Genomic DNA, 23,167 nt, shown 5'->3' on the forward strand with positions numbered 1-23,167 from the left:
TTCAGGCAGTCACGAATAAGTCCCGCCCTTTTTGAGCTAATGAACCAATCGCAGATGAGCAGTGAATCAATCTATTCTTTACACTCAGTTTACTTTTCTTTGACTTTGAGGATTTAATAGATTAAAATAACTTTCGTCTACGGGAATAGCAAATAAATTGTACAATGGACCCATTTGCTATTCAGACAGTGGCGTTTTATGTATTATTCTAACGTTCAGTTAAGTAGAAGTATCCCAAAAAGTATGAGTAAGTTAAATTACATGGCAAATCCACGAATTTAACTGAAACCTGAACAAGATTTTATAAAGAACAAACATATATATAGATAACATATCTTAAAAGCTCAAGCTCTAGTACACAATACTGCCTCTTTTAACTAAGCCCTACAGAAAAGTTTCTGGAACAATCCAGAAGGCACCACAGCCTGAAGAGGCCACAGGTTACCATAGTTAGTTTTCTGTCAGTCTTTTCTGTAAATGATTGCATTTAGTCAGAGAACAACACACATTTTGAGTAAAGAGACTTTTTATTACATTAGCATTTACAAATCTGCATGTGGACCCACACAAACCCACCATGTAGATGTACTGACATTAAACAATTTAAGCCTGAATTTATACACATCCAGACGATTTCATGTAACAACAGAATATATAGTTTTGCAGTTTAAACTATTAAATATTTCTATCTACATCTTTAAGAAATAAGGTAATGGCTCAAACATTAAGATGATAGGGAATCGTTTATTCCAAATATGATTAGTATTTGTACTAGAACTGATTTAAAGTGCTTCTAAATCATAAGATTATGAACTACGAATACAATCTTGGACAGCAATAGCACATTAGTTTATAATATATATTTCACAGTGTAAATTTCCACCAGTCAAAAACTACAAGCATGACATGGCAAATGCAGAAAAGTAGCACATTTGGTACTGACACAGATTTTGGCAAAGGAGATGTTTTAATACTTGCAGGGATGAGGTTTAGGCATCATGCAGAGACCATGCTACAGAGCGCTGCTTAATAGATTTAGAGGAAAGCTTAGCTGGCATGGAAGACTTCAGGTCGACTCACCTCCAGGGATGTTTAATCTCTATAAAATCTTTATTAAACATTGTAAAAATAAAACACTTGTTAGTCTGTCACATTTGATGTGGTAGAAAGTCCTCTAATTGAAATTCCTTCCAGAGGTTAGGGAACACGCAGATGGAAGACTAAAGAAGCTATGAAAGAAAGAAAAAAACAAGTTACTCATCTGAACCGGCTGCAGTTAGTGGGACTAACCTTTAAACACACAAAAGCGCAAACAGTTAGTGCAAATGTTAACTAAAAGCTTTTTGTTGTTTATCCTGTTCACTGCCGAGGCTGAGGACAGAAACTAAAGTGAAGCTTTAAGTCTTTTATAGAAACACTGTTGAAGCTGTGAAGAAACCTGTGTCAGGTGTGTTTGGCAAGATCGGTCACAAAGACAACAGATGCAATCTGAAATGTTTAAAATCTCTTCAAATGGCTGATGGGATGAAAAGGTTCAGAGCACTGAGAGAGTTGAAGAGTGACAGATGAACTGATGCTCTATTCTTTTGTTTCCAAAATCATTCTTTATTTCAATTTCAAAATAAAAACAAAAATTAAGGCAAATATTCTCATTTGCAGAATTGTTCAATATGTTCAGTTCTAGTTTTGCATAGAATGGTGTTTTGACAATCATAAAACACAGATAACCTATATCTAAATTCTTTACTTTTATAACACAGTGCTGTGTGAATACCTGTATTAATAAGCTCAAAAAAGCTTATTAATACTAAGTCCTGTTAGTGTCTCACTGAGAAGCAGAGACTTATATTTATAACTGAAGATGAGCACACATATTCACGGTAACAATCTAAAATAACTCGAGCCACATGTTATTTATGCGTTCAATGGATTTGTTATTGTGTGTCCAGCACAGTCAGCATTAGGGACAAATTAAATACACTGAGCAAAGCTACCTTTGATCCATATGTATACAATGGCTCGTAGCCATGATAATATTCCGGCTCACATATAGTCAGTCCACACATACTGTGTCATTAAGTAACATCAGACACGACAGGCTGTTATTCCAATGCTGGGGGCAGATACATTCCTGGTTTCCTGGGATGTTTTGATCCATAAATCAACTGAGAGGGGAAAAGAAAAAAGAAAAAATATGGCAAAAGAAAAACATGAAGAGTCTGAGGTATGGTAGAAATCAAAAGAATAGAGTGAATGAAATTGTAATGCAACAATGGTTAGGTAATTACTTCTTTCAGTATACATATATATATATATATATGTACATATACACATATATATACATACATATATATATATATATATATATATATATAAACATATGTATATAAATATACATATATATATATAAAAAATATATACATACACACACAAACACACACATAAATATATAGTCCAGCTGGTCGCTATGCTCTAGTTAGTTTTTGACACAGTAATATTTAAATTAAATGTGTTAACATAAAAAAAACCCTAACTGGATCAAATTTCTCTTCATCATGATTAGGTAACACAACTGTAAGTACAAAGGGCTTTTAAGGTTGCATCCAGCAAGACACAGCACTGACATCATGTCTGGAGCACAGCTGCCCTACCATAACTCTATATCTACCACCATGAGTGGATGCCTACAAAATTCCATGCCTACAAAACTTTTGGTTTATTGCCTCAGATACTCTAAACATATTCACCGAACTGAAAGGATGTTCAAGCCTGTACAAATTGACGCCATTAATCATTCTGGTGTTGGAGTGAATTTGGCTTTTTTTTTTAAAAGCCAAGAGCCTGTTTTAAAGCTAATCCTGCTTTGAACTGTGCACTGGAGTTTTCAGCGTACACAATTCATCCTGACATGTAATGTTTCCACCTGCAAAAATGATTACAGCTCGATGTGGGATGCCTGAGTATCATCTACGCTGCACATGGCGTGAGCATCAGTGAGACGAGTCAAGTGTAAACAGAAGTGCCCCCGCCGGAGATACAGTCTGGCAGGTCAGCCTGCAGAGACATAAGCATCAGGCCGTGCCATGCAAGCTGTGACCCTTCCTACGGTGTCTGGGAACACGATGTCAGTCTGAATTTGTCCCTGTATCAGTTTCTGAGCCAAAATAGCCTCTGGGAGGATAATACTATCCCATTAATCACCTCCCCATCCAATCAAGTCCACATAGACAAGCTGAGATGTTACATGTCCATGCCTTATCAATATAATGTGTATGTGACATATATGTGTTATTACAACCATGATGCAAAATCAAACCACCCGGACAGCAATACAAAATAAATGCAAACAGAAAATCAGACTTACTTCTTCTTGTCCTTGTCCTTCTTGAAGGGCTGCTGTGAGCATCCTTGGAGGGCCTGTCCCATCAGCGTCTCAGCTGCCACCTTTCTTCTATTAAAGGCATTCATCTCCTCTTCCAGTTCTCTTCTTTTCTCCTCCAGATTTTTCTTTTCTTCTTGGTGCATGCGCTTCAGCTGTTCAAACCTCTCGTGAAGCTAGAGATGATGAGGACGATGACACAGGGCACGGTATGAGATACATCAATTATGTTTATCAGTGAGAAGTCATATTATGTGTTCAACTGTCACCTCCTTTTCTTTTTCTTTCAGCTCAGCTTCTGTCTCCTTGACTTTGTTGACAAACATCTGTCTCATGGATTCTTCTTTGTGCTGCAGCTCTATGAAGAACTCCTTCCTCTTGGTTTCATATGTCTCCTGAAGGCTGAAGATCAGAGCAAAGGCAACGTCAATCCAACTGTACTGCTGTATATACAGGGGTTAGATTTTTACTTGCTCTGTGGTTCAAGGGCTGCAATGTTTGTGCCAATGAGAGCATTGTCTACAAAAATCTGACATCCTTTGACAAAACTATGAATTAAACAAAGTGATACATCCCTCTGGTCTTCACACCAATCAGAGTCATTCTAGACAGAGTCGGCAGCGTGCAAACACTAAAATCTGTCTGTAAGTGCAGTCCCTGTTGTATCTGTGTCAGCTATGCCAAAGATGTTGTCGCTAGCAAAGGAGGATTGTATAAAAACCTAAGAACACATAAGTTATAACAGCTGTATAAAACTCAAACATTGCTGTTAATAGTAAAGCCAAAAAAAAAACAGCAAACCTGGAGGCAGATGTGTTTCTTTTTCTCACTTCATAAACAAAAAGCACATAGAGGTCAGAAATGGCACGGCTCTGAGTTCTGTCTTTTCACTTTGTACAGTGAATGCAACACAAAGTCAAGCTGCGAGCAGAGATGACAACAGTGAGGCTGGTGAGTTCTATTCTGAGCTGCAGCTGTGACATCAGATGATGCTGCAAATCTGAGGGGTCACTGAAAAACACATTTTCAGATGTAGACAGCCCCGACCAAATGGACAAGGTTCATGGCCTTACATGTGAAGGAGTATTTGTTCGTAGTTGTTTTAGTGCTTTTGCTTCAGTAAAACCTCCGTATATTTCTTTAAACCCAAGCAAATGAAGACGTAAAATCATGAGACTGAACTGACTGATGCTGCAGAGAACTGTCACAGTCTAATGGCAGATTATCGTGGACTTTTTGTAGTCTATGAAAAAAAAGGTATATTCCTTAAAGTTCAAAGAATCTGATGATGTAAAGAGCCTGTTGATCATATCAATGTTTGCTGAGAGCAAGGACAGTTTGAAACCTTGCTTTTTGGCACCGTTATCTCTTTTCTATGACTATAAGAAATGAGCTGAGTGAAAATGGCAGAGGAGAAAATTTTGAGCAGCGTGATTGGCCAAAAAAACCAACAACCTACCAGTCAATTTTACATGAACACACAAAAACTTGTACATTTGTCAGACGCAGGCCCAGATGAATCATGAATGTCCCTAATTTCACCTGAACGGCTGGCTGTCAGGGCCTTTGTCCTTGAAGCCCATCTCCTCCAGCTTGCAGCGACGGTACAGCTCATAGTGATGAGCGTGCGTTTGCTCCCGGAGATCCTCCATATTAACACGCAGCAGCATCTCCCTCAGCTTCACAAAATCACAATGACTTTCATTTTCCACTGGAAACAAAAATAAAAAAGCAGCACTGTTACTTAACATCTTGCAGGTTCACACAAACCTTGAGTGACAATTTCAAACTAACTATGCACATAAAACCAGAGAATCGTGACATTGTTTTCATATCTCAACTCTTCTCGTCTCAGGACTAATAACGGTTTGACAGCAATCATCTGACTAAAGAGTTACGCTGTTTGATGGACCCTTTTGATGTTTCTTTTATAAGTTCAGCAAAAATCACCCTGAACTGATCCCCAGGGGTACAGCCTTGCTTTCACCATCTTATTCCCAACTTTGATGTCCTCCGTGCTTCCGACCACAGCAAAGGGAAGAAGAGTCTGTAACACAGATTCCAGATATTGTTGAAATGTGCAAACAGAATACTGCTGTTGTCATTTCCTGGATCTAAATTTAACAATATTTATATAATCAGGAATATTTCTAGAATATACATCATCCATGAACTTTTGCAGATTATAATCATAGATAAAACATTACTTTTAATCATTGGATGTAAATTCTTAGCAAAGTGCCAGAATACTGGAACCAGTGAACACCATAGAATACTTTATTTCTATTTTGAGATGTTTCATGAGGTCTTTACAGCAGCTGCCTTCAGTGCTGCTTTCCCTTAAATTCATAACTGTATTTGTATCTGAGCTTGTGGAAATGAGGGTACTGTATGTAAAAAAAAGAAAAAACAACACTGATTGATAATCAACCTGAACTAATTAAGCCAAAATCACCATTCCTGTTATGCCAAGTGTTGGCTACAAAACATTATAAGTCAAAAGTATTTTATTAGAATGTCTCTGTTTCTAGGACTCACGTTCATGGAGGAGTTGATCTCTGCAATCGCCTCATCCTCTGTAGGAAACTGATATATCTGCACTCCGTTGCTGACCAGCTCACTCATAATCTTGATCTTCAGTTTATCCAGATCAGTCCTGGATATGGAGTCAGCCTTAGCAATGACGGGGATGATGTTCACCTGAATGGAGTAACATACCGTGAGCGGCAGACTTAAGGAGCAAGCCACATGATCTGATGAAATACACAGAGGCCCAATCCGTCATCACCTTGCTGTCCAGTTTCTTCATTGTGACGAGATCAAGGGACTTCAGGGAATGTCCATTGGGAGCGATAAAGTACAGGCAGACGTGGATTCTGCTGTCATGGTAGTTCCACAGGGACCGTTTTATTTTCAGCTCCTCTTCAAGGAAATTCTCAAACTGTTCATCAATATAATCAGTGATGGGTTTGAAGCTGCACACAAAATAATTTAAAAAAAAAGGAAACATAAGAACAAGTGATTTATCAGTACATTTATGAATATGAAAGATTGTTTTCGCTGTTGCTCGAGAGACTTGTTAGTATCCTGGTTACAAACTCTGTACTCAGCCAAAAACGCACCATCATTATACTCCCCGCTGTTGGACCTCTCAAACAGCTATTGATCCTGCTTTTGTTCTAACAGTCATTCCCTTATTCCTATTCTTCCCTCCCAGTTCACACGTCAACAAAAGGCCATTTTTCAGTCCCAGTCCAACCATTTGAAAGTTTCTTTGACTTTAGATCAACAGCAAAAGGGGCAAATAACAAACTGGCACTAACCTCTCAGAGAGAAATGTCTGGTGTTATCTACCATGTATTCATGTTTATGTTTATGTAAATAAAAATATTTACATAAACACTTTGCCAACATTTTTATGTTTCTGCATTTGTGCCACGTGGCTCCTCCCCCTCTTATCTGTTAGTCTGTGTGACTATCTGCAAATTACACAATAAAACCACCGTTGTTTTATATCTAATCTGGATAGCACTGAATCTCCCATGAAGTCAGGTGATCCATCAACATCATGTACCTTTCTTCTTTGTTGATTTGATCTCCAAACCCTACTGTGTGCACAATGGTCAGCTTCAGGTTGACATTGCTCTCTTGCAGCTCATATGTTTGTGAGCGCAGCTTCACCTCTTGCTCATAGTGGCTGGCTTCCTCATTTTCAAATGTTGTATTGAAAAGAGTGTTCATCAGTGTTGACTTGCCTATCCCCGTCTCACCTGGAAAAGAACAGAGGAGCGAATGAAGAGCAAAGACTGCTCCAAAGTAATGTGGGTGATGGGCAATGTACTCCTGCCGCATTCAGACGTACCTACGCAGAGGATGTTGAAGCAGAATCCCTGTGCAACTGATTTGCTGACCAGCTGGTCTGGAAGACTGTCAAAGCCGACATGGCCGCCGAGCTCCAGAGTTCGCTTTTCTTCATTCTGACGGGCAGTATTAGGAAACAGGCAGGACAAAGAACACTACTTGAATCTTAATGATACATACTTGTAGTCGCCTCATGCCCAAAAGAGAAAATATCTGATGAAAAACAAAATAAGTCAACAAAGTGGTGAGGTCAAAAGCATCCTTCTGAGAATATTATAAGCTTGGGGGAATTTCCCTCCTCCACTGATCACACTGAATGGTCTGGTCTATAAAAAGTTTTGTCTCACTATCTGAATTCATCAACTGAGGACACGCAAGAGAATCATTCAATTAGTCAGCCCCATTGTCACATTAAATTTCTTACGAGTGTATTTCAGGAGCGAGGCTCAGTGTAACCATAATTGTCAGTTATTCTAACACTGCCTAATGTAAAGAGCCATGATTATAATTCAACTTTCAACAAATGACATTCTCTGTATCAATTACATTGTTGACTTCTTTCCCATAGGAGAGCAAATGTAAACCATCACAGTTAAGTTCCCAGTTACATTAATGTCTGCTTTCCCGGTTTACTGCTATCGTGTTAGCAATAAATCAGGGCATTTGTGTCTGGATAGAACAGTGTTGACTACCCAGAAATGAAATGCAGCTTTGGCTTGATAAGCTTGTATGCTGAGAGGTTGCTCCCTAAACCAGATTCACCCAGGGATCCTGGCATCTTCTAAAAGGCTCAACATGAGGACCAAGATGTGTTCAATTCAACAATCATCCGCTTCTGCCTCCCTTTCTCACACACAAACACACTCAGACACACAAAGAGCTCTTTATCTGGATGTTATTTCACAGGGTGGGAGGATATCCAAGCTGCTGGCTGCCCTGGTACCCATAACCCCCCCATCACAATTAGACAACTCACTAAGTTGCATTGCAATGCAACTTTTCATGAAACTACATACCAGACGTGTGCTCTTAGTAATTTAGCCACAAATGACACGTTTGGCTGAAGCACACTTTCTTTTTGCTGAGCAATGCCTTGAGTCATGACAAGCTAGTGGCTGTCACTTACCACTACCAGGATGCTGCTACCTATCTTTATCTTCACAACCGAGTCTCTTACCGCCTGCTGTACAGTGTTTCACTGAAAGTATCACTCCACCCCGCCTCTACACACCTGTCAGAGGAGCTGACATGGTAAACAGCAAAGTACAGATGCTCAGGCTCTGTGCTGTTTCATGCCGAGCTGCGTGTCTGGATGCTGAAGTGAGCTTTTTCTCCATACCCCCTGAGACTCATCAAAACGGTGCGACGAGGCATTCCCCCCCTCCTCCTTCTGAACCAACTGCAGATACACGTTTCATCCCGATTCATTAGACATAACGAGCCTTCTCAGCACCGTAGCCATCCCTTGTGCTGCATTCCCGACACACACCTCATTACCATCACCTCATCATCGCTCTCTTACACCTGAATTACACGCGTTAGCCAATTTAATTTCTATTTCTACTGTCATGACACCAAAACATTTGTCAACGCAGACAGTAAATCACCATACTTACTGCGTACACATCTACCTCATTGGCCGCCATCGTCACAAGTGGCTGTGTGCAGGAATTATGTGTCCTCAGCCAGCACCGCTATCCTCGCACTGCTTTCAGTATGGCCACTTCAAGGCAACACCCCCTCGGTGCTGGAGGGCGACATTACAACAGCTAGTTGTAACGTTTCACTTGTTCCTTGGGCATTTTGTTGCTTTAACGTTAACCAGGAACTACCCTGTAAGCTGTCTTCACAAAAAAACACCAGCTGTCGCCATGGAAAACAGCGAGCCAAGTAGCGTATGCTTTTCAACCGTTCTGTGGTTTCTATTTATTTTTTATCTATTTATTCGTTTTATTTTCACACTTATTTTTCTTATGCCACTCGGAGGTGTGAAAGGCCACAATGAAGGTCTTTCACATCTCTGGACCCTCACAACACAACTAAAAATGTATTCTACCCTTCTTCTGGGTCCAGACAAAGTCGCTAAATCGTCAGCCATTATACAGTTGAAAACCAACGGTCACCTAGCAACAGAGAAACACACCTGGATGCAATTTATTTTTTGAGATACATTTAATTTGGCGTTTAAACATATAAAATATCATGCGTCATTACACTGTAACCACTCACATATATCAAACCTATTTGTTAAAACTGGCCTCACTGTATTATCATTGTTATTATTATTAGCAGCAACCCTCTGAAATAATTCCAGTGCCCGGGTATGGGAGACCATGGGAAATGTTAACACAATCAATTCCAAATACAAGCTAGAGTAAACACTTACTGAAGAGGTGCAGGGCTCTCTGACCCCAGTAGAATTTCTTCCACTACAAAGATTTTGAGGTTGGCAGGTAACTTTTTGAAAAAGATACTTTTCGTGAAAATAAGTCACTTCTGCTAATATATTCATTGATGGTTGGCATATAAGATTTTACCATGGATGCATAAGATCAGGGGCAGTTGTGTTGCTCTGTTACAACTGACTGTTTCCATGGCGTGGTCATTCTAACATGTAATGTTGGTATTTAATGTTGGTTCTTTAATGGTGTCTCACCAGTAGCAGCTTGCTGCTGTAGCTCTGGACATATTTCATCTTTCTTTGTATCTTCTTCAAGATTTTCTAGTGATTTTTCAACCATTTTTCCATGCCTGTTTGGCCTGCTGTGCTGCTGAAAGGATTTCTGCTGTTCATTTTTGCACCTTTTCTTTTACATCTGTTATGATGCGTAACCGTGGCAACAAACTGGAGAAAAAGTGGGAAGAAATTTTGAACCATTTCGCCTCTTGATCATCATGGGAAGTGTGAGCAGTAGATAAAATGGAAAAGCTGGACCTCTTACCAGGAACATCAGGAAGGCGCTATTATTTTTCTCTCTTAGACGTGGTGGTAGGAACAATTCTAACACCTCTCTACTCAGCTTTTGACAATATAAAACTTATCTATGTAGTTCATATAACTTATCTATATAGATAGGTTGGTAGCAAGCTCCAAAAACACTCCAACCCATGGCAATCTCTGAGGATTTCAACCACACCTGTGTCTGCTGCGCTTTCACATTCTAAATATTTGTCAACTGATTTTGATTTAATTCCTTTGACCAGTTATCCATAACAATAGCATATCTTTAATGATAACTCATACCGCAGCAATATCATTTCCTTTGGGAGATTAATAAAGTATAATTGAATTAAACTGAGTTGAGTTGAATTGAGGTGGACTGACGTGACCTGAATTAAATTAATCAACTCGTACAACTTTTTTCCATAGAAATGGGCCGGGTTAACACAGGTGTTACAAATTAAATCACTGTGCTGTTTAAGGTGGCCTGTTGAGCTTTGATTGATGTGATTAGTTCCTGGTTTTAGATACCACTCCATGTAGCTGCCAACATAAGTCACTGATGTTTTTGTAGCCCGTTAACCAGTTGACATAGAACTGCATTTTTCTTCGATAATAAACATGTTCCCTGTTAGACCAGTTAATTCCTGCTTCGATCACTTCAGTTCATTTTCAGGTTGTGTGTATTGTGGACCAGAATAGACACATAATGTGATTAGACACATATGTTGCATGATATCTTGGAAGAAAAACAAACATTTTGTAATACAAAACAAACTTAAGCACCATTAATTGATATGACAGCAGTAATGGGCATTTGTTTAACAGTGAACTGTATGTGTCTTATATCAAAGCATGCATACTTTCATTTAAAGTAGTCTGAGATATGAAGGGAAAATGTAAAGAATGTAACAGCTGCTCTCATTTCACCTTACAATTATTCCTTTTACTCTTCAATGTAGTAGACAGTTATTCATTTGTTTCTACATGTAAGATAATGGCATGTTCACCTAAACAGAATATTTTCAGGATTGCTTCACCACAGCAGCATGGGCAGCATACCATTAGCTACAACACTTTTAATGGTTCGGTTTGCCTCCATAATTGTTTTAGTTCATGTTAAAAAAAAAACTCACAATGGTTGCAAAATAATAAATATCTTTATCTGCATGACTATGGACTATAAACAATCTAGATCATAACATATATGCTATGTGTGTAAAAATGAATAAGACTAACTTTTTGGTGAATTTTACACATTAACATGGCAGACACAGGGACTTTAATTTCCATTTTCACATTTAAATGGATCCTCTTATCACAGGACGGTCTGCGCTGCCCCCTCTACAGCCCTATAACGGGGAGTGCCCTGATAAAAAAAAAAACACAAAAAAAAGGGTGAATTCATTTTGGAGACGCGCCGGAAGCAGCAGGTTGGTGCAGGACAACAGCACGCACAGCGGAGTTATCCCGAGAGCTTTCTGCTACATCTTTTCACCGTTATCTCCGGAGAGACACGATGGCTTTGACCCAAGAATCCGTTTTGTCTTTTTTACTGGAGCACGGTGGCAAAGTGAAGAACTCTGAGCTGCTGAACAATTTCAGGAGTCTCATCAACTGCAGTGATCCCGCGGAAAAGCAGCACAATAGGGACCTTTTCAAGAAGCTGGTGAACAGCGTCGCTGTGGTCAAACAGATCGACGATGCAAAGTTTGTGGTGGTGAGGAAGAGATACCTGGACTTTGTGAAAGAGGTGGCACAAGAGGTCCCCCTGAAATGGCAGATGGACAGCAGTCTCTCAAGCCAAAACTCGAGCTTTTCTTGCACACCTCCCCGCCGAGCACAGTCAGCCAGGGTGATTTACTCTGATAATGACAACAATGCTGCGTGCTGCCCCTCAAGCTCGGCCAATCATCATCACAGCGATGTGGAACGTGCGCGCGAGGAGAGCGTGCAGAAAAGGAGGCCGTTTTCGAGTGCAGATACAACCACTGTCAAAGTCCTAAATATCTCGGGAGATCAGACGTGCAGAGCGGGCAAATCCGGGGCTGTGTTTGCTCTCATAGCGGTAAAATCCCCACCGAGAGACTCTGCACCAGCAACACGGGGCGGATTGCACTCCCAAGTGCATCAACATGAAAGTACAGACAACCCGGTCACCAAAGTTTCTCTACTGCCTCTTTTAGCTTCTAACTTTTCAGCGTGCAAGAGGGACTTATTAAAAGAATCCAAGAGTTGGACAACTAGGCACACAGAGGATATTCAACCCCCAGGCTCTCCCCTGGTGAGGCCCCAAAACAAGACCACAAGACAAGCAGATGATGCCAAGTATGCAGAGTCTGTGCCTTTGGAGCCTTTAGCTCATGAGTGGCTGGTGAAGTGTGCTGCTGGACTGTGGGGACAAATATATGCTCTGCTGCTGCGAGACACACGTTTAGCCCAGAGGAAAGACTTCATGTCAGGTTTCACAGCTCTGCACTGGGCCGCCAAGGACGGCAACAGTGACATGATACACAAACTCATGAATGTTTCCCGGCAAAGAGGCACTTCTGTGAATGTCAACAGCAAAGCGAACGGAGGATACACGCCTTTGCACATCGCGGCCATACATGGCCACACTGAAGTGATGGTTTTGCTCGTGCAGAGTTATGGGGCAAATGTAAACGAAAGAGATAATGACGGCAAGAAGGCCTTCCACTACCTGGGGAATGGTGTGCCGGCTGAGGTCAGGGCACTTCTGGGAGGACTGCTGCAGAGCAGGGAGAAGACGGAGGATGAGGAACACAAAGAGCACACAAAAGGATTCAACACTATTAGTAAACTGTTCCATCCTCACATAGGGAAGAAACAAAAGACAACTGCTAGGTTTGCCCAGGAGTGGTGAAAGAAAAGGTGTAGGAGACAAAATGATGTTGCATCATTTATAACCAGAATACATATGTGTACTATTGTAGCTGCCTCGCAAAGCTTTGTGCAGTGTATCACTGTTTGATGGACTATCTATGAATAACATTTATAATCTTCCTTTTGTTCCCCTTTCTATTAATTAGAATGAATTATTTTGCACATTTATACCTTACTTTTTGTACTTATACACCAACAATCTGCATTCGTCAGAGATATTTGGAGACATAAAATATGAGGGAATACACGGCCCCACCCGCTGATCCGCCACTGTCGTGTCCTGACTGAAACATCATTCCACAAAGTAGCTAAAGTAGTGTACTAATCGGTTTTGTACACTTCAGATTGTGTATTTAATCCTGATTGAATCCCTTTGTTTTGTTAGAGCAAACCTTGCAGAGAGAAAACATTTAGTTCTACTGTAAAAAAAAAAAGAAAGAAAAGAGGATTTGGCCCTACTTTGGGCCAGTTGTGCAAAGCAGTTGGTGGAATGTTTTCTAGGGGTCGTGACTGATGACAAAGATCCCCTTTTGTGAGACAACGTGGGGCCCATTTCTGGACTGCTATCAGGCGCAGCCCCAAGCCCACACAGTAATCAATCATTTTGATAATGCTCTCAAAGACTTTCAGAGTTCAAATTCTTTCCTCTGTTAAAAACAAAGACAAAAAAATTGCAAGGATGTGTTGTTTTGTTTCAATGTTACTCTTTGGACTTCTGATCATGTTCAACACTTAACACTAAATAAGGCTACGGGATGTTTGTTGATGGTTAATGAAGAACTAAACTTAAACTTCCAAGTTATTAAACTACATTTTTAATTGTTCTGCTTTTTGTGACTGAGGGAACTTCTATTGCCAGACCAGACGTGTTTGAAAGCAGCCCTTTTCTTTCTTTTAGAATAATGCCACTTTATGTCTTTTACTGACCCAGAGCATAAACAATCTCTGTTGACAGGAAAAGAGGGTCAGACAATGCAGCCATGACCAAAAATTCCAGAACAACATCTTTTGTCTTTGTGAGAAAGATGATGCTGCAGAATGACAAAGGGCAGCCAAACTCAAAGCAGCTCTTCAACATATCCGACCACATGATGTGTTCAACCACAACTCATTCTTTTCTTAACTGGCGCAGAACTTGACGATTACAAAAGGAAATTACCCATAAAAAGGCTTCCTATGTCCTGCAATTCAGGCAAAATGTCCAAACATCAAAGTATTTCCAGCGTTAGTGAGGTGTGGCCCCAGTCCTGTGTCAGTTCCTGTTAGTGAAAAGCTGAACTACATCAGCTTCCTCTGAACTAACTGTAACCTTCTAGTTGCAAGGCAACATAATAATTAATGACATCAGTTTTTCAATAAATGCTTGGATGACACCGACAACATTGTTTGTCATTTTCAGAGTCCTTGAAATCATTTGAATAGATCAACATAAAAAAAAACTGCTTAAAACCAACAAAAATATACAATAAAGTAACCAATCAACATCAAATCAGCAGGTTTGTATAACAGTATTGATGAGACACACGCACACACATGTGGTACAAATAAGCTGTATCCACATAGCACGATAACATAGAGACTTTGATCTTTACTTTTGTTATCCTAATTAACTAGAAAACCCTTAATCTGCACTAAAACGGTCTAATCTGTGATCTCAACATGCAGACTGACGGCACACATCTCCAAACATAATGAAAAGAACACGAGGAAGGCCTTGGCTGTCGAAATTTGTGCTTATCTTGAATGAAGCTGGATGGAGGGCAGAGACGTGTCCTTCATTCTCAGCTGTGGTTTACATTTTAGACTAGAAAAAGTCGGCTTATGATAACATTCTCATTACCTTTTCAAATAGTATCATTCCACCAGGTGACAAGCACTGTAATGGCAGGTCTGTATCAATATTTGTGTTAAAAGATTAAGTATTACTTTTTTACAGTCACAGCACAGTGTGTGTGTATTCTGGACTCAGGAAAGCATCAGAAGGACTTGCAAAATTACCAGCTTACAAGTAGAATTTGGCTAAACCTTTATTTTTTTTTTTAAATGGATGATGCAAAATGATCTATTTGTGCAACAGACCTGTGCAAAATGATTAACAGTGGACTGCTATTTTCTGTGCTGAACAAATTGCAACAACATGTATTCTGCTGCACGTCGTGGTACCCACTGCACAGCACAGACAGCCTAAGATAAGAGATACTGACACACTCACAGTGTTTGGCCAAAAACAATATATTGTTGTTTGTTTGTTAGAGTAGTTTCTGCCCTCTAGTGGCCATCCACACTTATACATACTATTAAGTGTTTCTTTTAAATCAGTAGCTGGTACCTGTTTCACAAAAAGCTGTTTTAAGTATTAGTATGCGAGTTCATACCGTGGAACTAAGTTATGTATACTAATGAAAAATCAATATTCATATTCAGACAGCGACAATGCTGGCACTCCAGTGATCCTACTGGGCCTGCATAATATTTGAAAGCTACTATGGTGCATCCAGATGAGCAAGAATGAACAACTGCGAGCAACGGTAGCACAGTCGAGACATTGATATCTGTATGAAAAGGGTTTTAGTTTGTTGACAGATTAATTGACAGGGCTAACTGTAGTAGGCCCAGAGGTGCAGTGATTCAGAGGACCACAGACCTATTGCAACATAAGGCTAACATAAGTCCCTGATAAGAGACCAAGCTGCAACTGAGAGATGTAAAATACCAAAATGAGATGCAAAACTACCATTGAAAACATACTATAAATATATATTCTTTCTCTTTGGCTCTTTGTGATATTACATTTGCAGCCGAGCTCGTTTCTGGCCGAGGTTTCTGCGTACATCTCTTCGCTTGAAAAAGGAATAAGCCATAACTGATGCAGTTGATTGGCAGCACCTGCGCTCGTTGATCCGCGGTGATACGTGCGTGGTCCTGTTGACCTCGAGCTCTCAGCCGAGAGTCTCTCTCCAACTTTTGAATGTTTTCCTTGTTTACAATGGAAGAACAAAAGCTGCTATCAGTTGCCGTTCGTTGTTTTCGCACTGTTTCGGTTCTGCTGCTGGTTATCTGGAGCTTCCCGCAGGTTAGGTCCTCTCAGGCCGCCTCCAATGCGCTGCACAACCTGGGAGAGCTCACCCATCCGTACAGCAGCATCTTCTCTCCGCTCCTCAGAGCCCTGTCAGAGCATGGAGGGTCGAGGTGGAACTCGGGACTGAAGAAGAAGATGAAACCCGAGCACAAATACATCAGGTACCTGACGGACGTTTTCAAGAAGCCCCCCAGAGTGCAGAGGAGTGTTGACGGAGACAAAGTCTACAACACCATCCGACTGATCAAGCCACAAGATGAATGTCTTGCGCAAAGCAATAAAGGTGAGCAAGCAGACATCACGACAGAGCAGGGAACTGGACATTGACAGTGAACTACAAAAAGCACAGCATTCCCAATCGTATATAGTAATATTGGCTTTTAAAACCAGCTGTCATCCAGAGATTGGCTACATACATAAGATCATGGAGTCTAATAAAAGGGCGTAGAAAGTTTTGGCCTCCTGCTTCAAGCACGATACACTGTAAACAAAGCTTGACAAGTCACTTTTCAAACCTGTAGAGGAGTGGAGCTGAAGATCCTAATGCCTGGATACTGTTTTGAGAATATAAGTCTTTGCATGTTTAGTGGGGGAGAATGCACTATATGATAAAACACAGATGCCAACAAAGGAATCTAAACCAAACCATAATCTTAAACCACTCTAAACCTTGTCTCAACCACAAAGGAGGATCCTACTGGAAACGCTGTTTGAAGGTAGAACAGATTTGTACACAAGAGGGACATCAGAGCTGTTGGGGAGGAAGTTGCCATGTGTAGTCTTTTTTTTCTTTTTACAGGCCAAAGACTAACATATACCTTAGGATGCTGTATTTAAAATGGTCTACCTTTAGAATGAATACGTCTTTCTGTTATTCGTACTGCTTTAAGGTTTAGAACACACATCAGGGTACTGTTAATGCATCGCACCATCTTCAGAGGTTTTTTTTATTTTGTACCTTTTTCTCCTCTCCGGTAAGCTGATTTATTTGTAATCTTTGCCAATTTAGCGTTTTATTCTATTGCATCAAAAATGTTTCCCCTTAGGAAGGGGTAGCTGATCAACTCAAGCCCTTTAGGATTTTGTACTTGTACTACTTTGTTTGCAAACACATTCAGTCCCTCTCATCAGAGGGTTAAATGTGGTGTGTCAGATTCTGCATATAATGTAACAAATATTTAACAAAAGAAAGAATAGAATGAGTTCATAAAGTAAGATCCGCAGCCCTTCTATTTTTTATGAAAAAAAAACGAGCAAATCTGCTGGTTAAATGTGTGATGACGTCAAAGTAACTCATCTGTGTCATTTTGTTGCTTTTTAATGAATCTTAAAAATTAGGACCTCATGATCTAAGAGACACAAACGTGTTGAACCATTTGGCAAGACATTTGCTTTCTGTTTAGGAATCTTCTGTATAATTCCATTAAATGATCGTTGTTAGAGCATGTACATACAATTTAAGCTGCCGTATATCCTTTAGCTGTAAAGACCGAGAGACACTGCAATTAAATGGGAATGTTATCAAGATGAATGCAGTGTAATCCCTACCATATGTGCACTTATAGCATTATTGTATGTGACGTGGCTTGCCAGGACTTTTATTAAATGCAATCTTTATTAGTCCCCAAAGGGAAATTGTATTGCTGCAGTATTAATTATTTTTAAAGATGTACTGTTGTTATATATACTGTATATAACAAAAATAGAAATCGGCTGACAAACGCAGAGAAATTTGAAGTGTAGCAGTGAGGAAGGTGTGGTACAAATATTCAGCTGTCGCCATCTATGGGTTGGGATGTCTTTTTCTTTTTTTTTTTTCTTTTTTTTTTGCAGCTTGGCAACATCTTAGCTGATGAGTGCACATGCAGCATTGCAGGTAACACAGGTGATCTCTGTCAGTAGACAACATGGGCAGAATTGTCCGGGCTGCACTGACATTCGTTCTCAGTGACATGTCCAGGATTACATCATCTGTTGTTAACGAGCTCTGTAATCCTCCTCCTTCACTGTTACCTCTATCTCTGTCCGTATAGTCTTAAAGCTGAGTAGAGAGGTGTTCGAGTTATTCCTGCAGCCATGTCTTGATGGGGGGGGGGGGGGGAATATCGCCTTCCTTGTATGCCTGTTGTTTCCGCATCAGGGATCGAAGCTTGTCTATTTTATCTTCCAGTGATCTCACACTTCCCATGATGATCGAAGGGAGAAATGGTTTAAACCACTTTCACCTTTTTCTCCATTTTGTTCCTGCTCTGCATCCTAGACGTCTCCTCTTCAACTCATCTTGATTTGAGGTCTTATTCTAAACATTACTTGGGCTTTGGGAAGCTCAGTTAGCTGCTCCAACAGGTTGACAACTTTTCCTGCTGCCGTGGTGATGCATCGTAAAAGTTGTAAAATATTTTCCAGTTACCAGCAGAAGTCCTTCCAGCAGTACTGTAGCCAAACCAGCATAGAAAAATATTTCAGAAATCTAAAGATCTGTTCACAGAAAAAAATGTCAAGATGCAAAGAAAGACACAGTATGTCCAAAACTACTGCAGCAGGCTGCCTGCCTTTAGGGTGACGCCAATCTCATATTATTGTCCTCTCTTTCAGAAAGTTTTACACAGGATTTGTCCTACAGTCTTGAGCAAGTAAGAAGGAAAGAGCAGCTTCTTAAGTCGGCCCTACTGTACAAGTTTGACCGTGACCACGCAACACCTGTCAACTCTGTGTGTTACTTGAGCATCAAGGAGCGGGAGCAGTCAGATCAGTGTCAGCCGTGTCCTGGGATCTACCGCACTGTGAACTTCACAGCCAGAGCAGACAGGAACCTCAGGAACTGGGTGGAGGTTGACATCACCTCATTTCTTGAGCCTCTTGTGAAGTTTCAAAAGAAGAATATACATCTGCTCGTCAATTCCTCCTGCCCGGAGGAGCAAGATTCAAGGAGCAATGGCTGCAGAGAGTTCCCCCTGAGGTCTCCCCCACTGATTCTTTATCTCAACGACGCAAGCAAAATTGCCCAGCGGAGGTCGCTGGTCAGTCACAGTGCAGGTCAAAGGCCATCTACTGCGTCACAGAGATTTCAGAGGCACGGTCATAAAAGGAGATGCAGGAGGGAATCTCCAAAGAGCAAAGGAGGTGAAAAAAGCCTGAACATCCACCTGCCCGAGCTTCTACCGAGCTCTGAATTCCCAACAAGTGACTGTTCCTTGTATGATTTCAGGGTGCGATTCAGTCAGCTAAAACTGGATCACTGGATTGTTTTTCCACCAAAGTACAATCCCAGATACTGTAGTGGCATCTGCCCGAGAACCATGGGCTTCATCTATGGATCTCCCGTCCACACCATGGTGCAAAACATCATCAATGAGAAGGTTGACTCCTCTGTGCCAAGACCCTCTTGTGTGCCATCCCACTACACCCCCCTCAGTGTCATAATCTCTGAAGAGGATGGCTCCCTGGTCTTCAAGGAGTATAAGGACATGGTTGCCACCAGGTGCACATGTCGGTAAGCCTTCACCAAAAGAAACCCTAAAAGGTCGTCACTGGTGAACTATTTCCACATATCAAATGTTCTGACCAGGCTCAGTGATTTCATGAATTTACAAAATTGATGCACATAGAAGAAATTAGATCTGGAGCAGGAGTGTTTAATCAAACCAAAAGTATTTTATCATAACATGGAAGCATGATATTTATTTCCCTTTTTTTTGTTTTTGTTTTTGTAAAGGCAAGGAAGGGTGCAAATGCATCCAATTCAAGTTACTGTTCGCAATATGGTTGAGTCGCACTCAAAGAAAAAAAGAAGTGTGATACGTTTGTTTTTTGTTGTTTTTTAAGTTTGTTTCTTTGTTAATTAATTTTGTGTGGGTGGTCTGTCGTTACACTTTAATTTAACCTAATTGCATCTTTTTAAGCAGCCCTGTTCTGGACAAGAAAACGAAAAAGCAGTCACAATCTCTTAAACCTTTTATATATATATATCGTTTTATTCCTGGGGATTTTAGACAGCTGCCTGAGCGGCAGTTGTCTTCAAGACCTCCAGAATGAAAGTTGTCAAGGTTTCAGTGTGTATTTATTACTTCTGGTCACTAAGTGACCACATACATGTGAACTGACTACATGCTTGTATTTGTATCAGTTAAATGTGACTAAATGCATATCATGTCATTTATGCAATTTGGATGAATTCACTGTGTGTCTGTGCTCAGCTTAAGAATGTGCAAAATAATGAAATATGTAAGCCTTCTCTGAAAAGTTTGAAAATTAAAAAAGAAAAAAAAATTGTGCATAGATGCTGTCATTTTGAGTATTTGTTGTCCATAGCCCAGCCTGAATCTTATTCACTCCTGGTCCTGATTTGCCTACTCTGCCTGAGCTAATAAAGCTGCATAATAATTGCACTCCTCCTATCAAGTGTTATTCTCTTTAAGACACACTGTCTCTCATAAGCAATATAGATTTTACCCGAAAATTCATCTGAGCTTATGTGGTTTTGGGTTGAAAATGTGCATAGAAATTATTAGGTCACAATTCTCAGTTGCCTAATGATTGAACTTGCATGCATGAAGAGTGGTTAAGCTATGCAATGCAAAAGTAAAACAATTACACAATGTAGAAATTCTGCTTTACAAGTACAAACATTGAAGCCAAGTTGTGATGCATCTCACATGCCTCAGTCCCTGTAATTCTTAGTGGCAGCTTCAATATCTCCAATGTTCAGCACGGATTTTGGTGCTGAACCCCATCAAAGCTCCGGTCCGCCAGATGGCGCTAATGTTTCCCGGTCTTCACAAACGACCGACGCCAGCATAAAACTGAAGGACACCGACCGGAACTTTCTATAGAAACACGACTGTGAGGAAACCAGGACGGTAAGTGTCAATGTCACGATTTATATGCGTAATCTTTTATTGTATCAGGTTTTAATGTCGACGTATTTGTGAATTTAGCACTTATTACAGTACAACTGAGCTATCCTGGGTAACATTTGATCAAACAGCCACGTTTGCTCGTTAGTTACGGAAATGTTTTAAGGTCTGTTTGTACCTTAGCTGTTAGCTTCATGATGCTAGTCTGTTATGCTAACTTTCAACGCGGCTAGCGTTGTTTCGTAATAAAAGACACATTTTCGACTCCTAGCCTATTGGTCACAAGTAACTTATATTGTAAAATAAACTTATTTATTATATTATTACTAACGTTCTACATGCATTTTGCATTTTAAAAAGCTTCAGATATATATAATATGTTACAAGAGTTAGCCTATCTGTTAAACAGACAAACTGAGCATAGTCAGAACCGCCAGATACAGAAACAATTGTAGTTAATTTAACACACAAACGTGATAATGTAACGTTTAACCAATCATGCTAAATAATGATAATTGTGTGAACATTGTCACTCTAAATTCTAATAATTGAGTTTGTGTGTGATGGCCTCTGTTTATAATGATCCTGTTCTTCATATCTTCAGATCAGCTCTCCGGTGATCATGGGCCGCCACTTTGGAGACTTGGCCAAGGTCAGGCACATCATAACCTACAGCATATCCCCCTTTGAGCAGAGGGCTTTCCCCAACTACTTCTCAAAGGGAATTCCCAATGTTTGGCGAAGGTTCACAGCTTCCTTCTTCAAGGTTGCCCCTCGTAAGTTGTCACATTTTCATACAGCATTTTGATATTTGATCAAATCTCAAGCTGATACACGAGAAATAAATTGACACCAGCTCATTATGTGAATGAAAAAGGATTATCATTGAATATAAAGGTCAGCTGGGATGTTCTATGAGCTGTGTGTATTGAATGAGTCTGTGTTTTCCACTGAATAAATGTAATATATTAATATACTTGACCTTATTGTACTTTTTAAATTTCAGGGGTTTTTTTTGCACACTAAAGCTCAGTTGCATAGATCCAATAAAGCGCCAAGCTCCTGTTAATTTGCTTTGTGATGATTTTTTTGCAGCTATGACCCTCATGTATCTGACCTACACCTGGGGCAACAGTGTCCATCAGCAGGGCAAGAGAAAGAATCCCGCTGACTTTGAAAGCGAGGAATGAACTTCTGCCTCCGTGCATCTGCAACTCAACATGTAACCAATAAAGATGAACAATATTTAAATATCCTCATTTATTTGATCATTTGGTGTCAGACTACCGCTGTTCTTCTACAGTTTATTAATACTGAGGTAATACAGGCTTGATTTGATATTTAACTACCTATATTTTTTAATATGATTACTACATTCTGTTAAACTACAATGCTTCTACTCAAGTACTAAGGAGTATATGTGCTAAATGACAGTCATTTCAGTTTTTTCGGAGGTGAATTGCACAAACACTCGGCTAGAAGAAACCACTCAGTAGTCTGGTTGTATGAAAACAGATATTTGTCTCTCACCAAATGGCAGTGGGAGAACAGGTCGCAGCAAGAGTGTGAATATTTTTTTTTTTCACTAACTTGAGGTGTAGCAATGATAATCCAGGTGGTCTACATTATGCCACTGAGCCTCCCTTTCTGAGGCTTTTTCAGTTAATACTTGATCTTATCAACATTTTTGGAAACAGTCCTTTTTAGGTTAAGAACATCAAATAAATACATTGATTATAAACAAGCGGATTATAAAAGTGAAGAAGGCAGATTGTTTTAACAAATGCACCACTCCTATCTCCTGTCGGGTGTTTTGGGGGATACATTTGTTTTAATGGAGCACAACGATGGTGATATGACAGTATCCTCATTCACGGTTTCTGTCATTGCAAAGATTGCTTTGAATTCATAATTGATAGAAATGCTTTGTTTATGAATCAGTTACTGGATAAAATTTACAGTGTAATGGGTTTTTTTTTATTGTGAATGTAAGCCTTTGGGCTGTGGAAAACTTCTGTGAATGTGTTAAAATATTTTCAGTACCAGCAAACTACATGTTGATTATTCAATCTTGACACTTGGTTCGATCAAACTGTCTAAACCAAAACTGCCACGAAGCGCATTACAACTTTATAGTGTCGGTACTC

General features: G+C 40.0%; 4 protein-coding genes across 7 annotated transcripts; 3 read left to right on the plus strand and 1 right to left on the minus strand.

Moving 5' to 3' along the window:
- Window positions 1-523: 523 nt before the first annotated feature.
- LOC140318194 (septin-8-A-like) lies at window positions 524-9,030 on the minus strand. Of its 4 annotated transcripts, none has more exons than XM_072395901.1 (10): window positions 8,872-9,030; window positions 7,242-7,356; window positions 6,954-7,149; window positions 6,168-6,354; window positions 5,918-6,079; window positions 5,330-5,426; window positions 4,922-5,090; window positions 3,649-3,781; window positions 3,365-3,555; window positions 524-2,219 (listed from the first exon to the last, which is right to left on the minus strand). In XM_072395901.1, exons 1-10 carry the CDS (start codon window positions 8,884-8,886, stop codon window positions 2,162-2,164), a joined length of 1,323 nt encoding a protein of 440 aa, XP_072252002.1. In that variant the 5' UTR covers window positions 8,887-9,030; the 3' UTR covers window positions 524-2,161. The 4 variants fall into 4 exon arrangements, with proteins under 4 accessions (XP_072252002.1, XP_072252000.1, XP_072252003.1 ...); XM_072395899.1 differs by having other exon boundaries at window positions 8,857-9,030; XM_072395902.1 differs by having other exon boundaries at window positions 524-2,165; window positions 8,857-9,028.
- Window positions 9,031-11,616: 2,586 nt separating this feature from the next.
- sowahab (sosondowah ankyrin repeat domain family member Ab) lies at window positions 11,617-14,321 on the plus strand. Its single transcript, XM_072395898.1, has one exon. It carries the CDS (start codon window positions 11,701-11,703, stop codon window positions 13,063-13,065), a length of 1,365 nt encoding a protein of 454 aa, XP_072251999.1. The 5' UTR covers window positions 11,617-11,700; the 3' UTR covers window positions 13,066-14,321.
- A 1,750-nt stretch (window positions 14,322-16,071) lies between these two features.
- gdf9 (growth differentiation factor 9) lies at window positions 16,072-19,661 on the plus strand. Its single transcript, XM_072395903.1, has 2 exons — window positions 16,072-16,447; window positions 18,760-19,661. Exons 1-2 carry the CDS (start codon window positions 16,072-16,074, stop codon window positions 19,659-19,661), a joined length of 1,278 nt encoding a protein of 425 aa, XP_072252004.1.
- Window positions 19,662-20,953: 1,292 nt separating this feature from the next.
- uqcrq (ubiquinol-cytochrome c reductase, complex III subunit VII) lies at window positions 20,954-22,271 on the plus strand. The gene is made up of 3 exons (XM_072396445.1): window positions 20,954-21,023; window positions 21,625-21,796; window positions 22,116-22,271. Exons 2-3 carry the CDS (start codon window positions 21,643-21,645, stop codon window positions 22,208-22,210), a joined length of 249 nt encoding a protein of 82 aa, XP_072252546.1. The 5' UTR covers window positions 20,954-21,023; window positions 21,625-21,642; the 3' UTR covers window positions 22,211-22,271.
- Window positions 22,272-23,167: the final 896 nt, after the last annotated feature.

The sequence above is a fragment of the Leuresthes tenuis genome, unplaced genomic scaffold (assembly GCF_036924035.1).
Source record: "Leuresthes tenuis unplaced genomic scaffold, fLeuTen1.0.hap1 SCAF_11, whole genome shotgun sequence".
Lineage (NCBI taxonomy): Eukaryota > Metazoa > Chordata > Actinopteri > Atheriniformes > Atherinopsidae > Leuresthes > Leuresthes tenuis.

What these genes read in the sequence shown, in the direction of transcription:
- LOC140318194 (XM_072395899.1), bottom strand. Translation starts at nt 8,886, where the DNA reads ATGGCGGCCAATGAGGTAGATGTGTACGCA. An exon ending in ATGAGGTAGATGTGTACGCA is followed by an intron (nt 7,357 to 8,856) that starts GTAAGTATGGTG and finishes ACTGCCCGTCAG; the next exon opens with AATGAAGAAAAGCGAACTCT. An exon ending in TGAAAGAAAAAGAAAAGGAG is followed by an intron (nt 3,556 to 3,648) that starts GTGACAGTTGAA and finishes CATCATCTCTAG; the next exon opens with CTTCACGAGAGGTTTGAACA.
- sowahab (XM_072395898.1), top strand. Translation starts at nt 11,701, where the DNA reads ATGGCTTTGACCCAAGAATCCGTTTTGTCTTTTTTACTGGAGCACGGT.
- gdf9 (XM_072395903.1), top strand. Translation starts at nt 16,072, where the DNA reads ATGGAAGAACAAAAGCTGCTATCAGTTGCCGTTCGTTGTTTTCGCACT. An exon ending in TCTTGCGCAAAGCAATAAAG is followed by an intron (nt 16,448 to 18,759) that starts GTGAGCAAGCAG and finishes CCTCTCTTTCAG; the next exon opens with AAAGTTTTACACAGGATTTG.
- uqcrq (XM_072396445.1), top strand. Translation starts at nt 21,643, where the DNA reads ATGGGCCGCCACTTTGGAGACTTGGCCAAGGTCAGGCACATCATAACC. An exon ending in CTTCTTCAAGGTTGCCCCTC is followed by an intron (nt 21,797 to 22,115) that starts GTAAGTTGTCAC and finishes ATTTTTTTGCAG; the next exon opens with CTATGACCCTCATGTATCTG.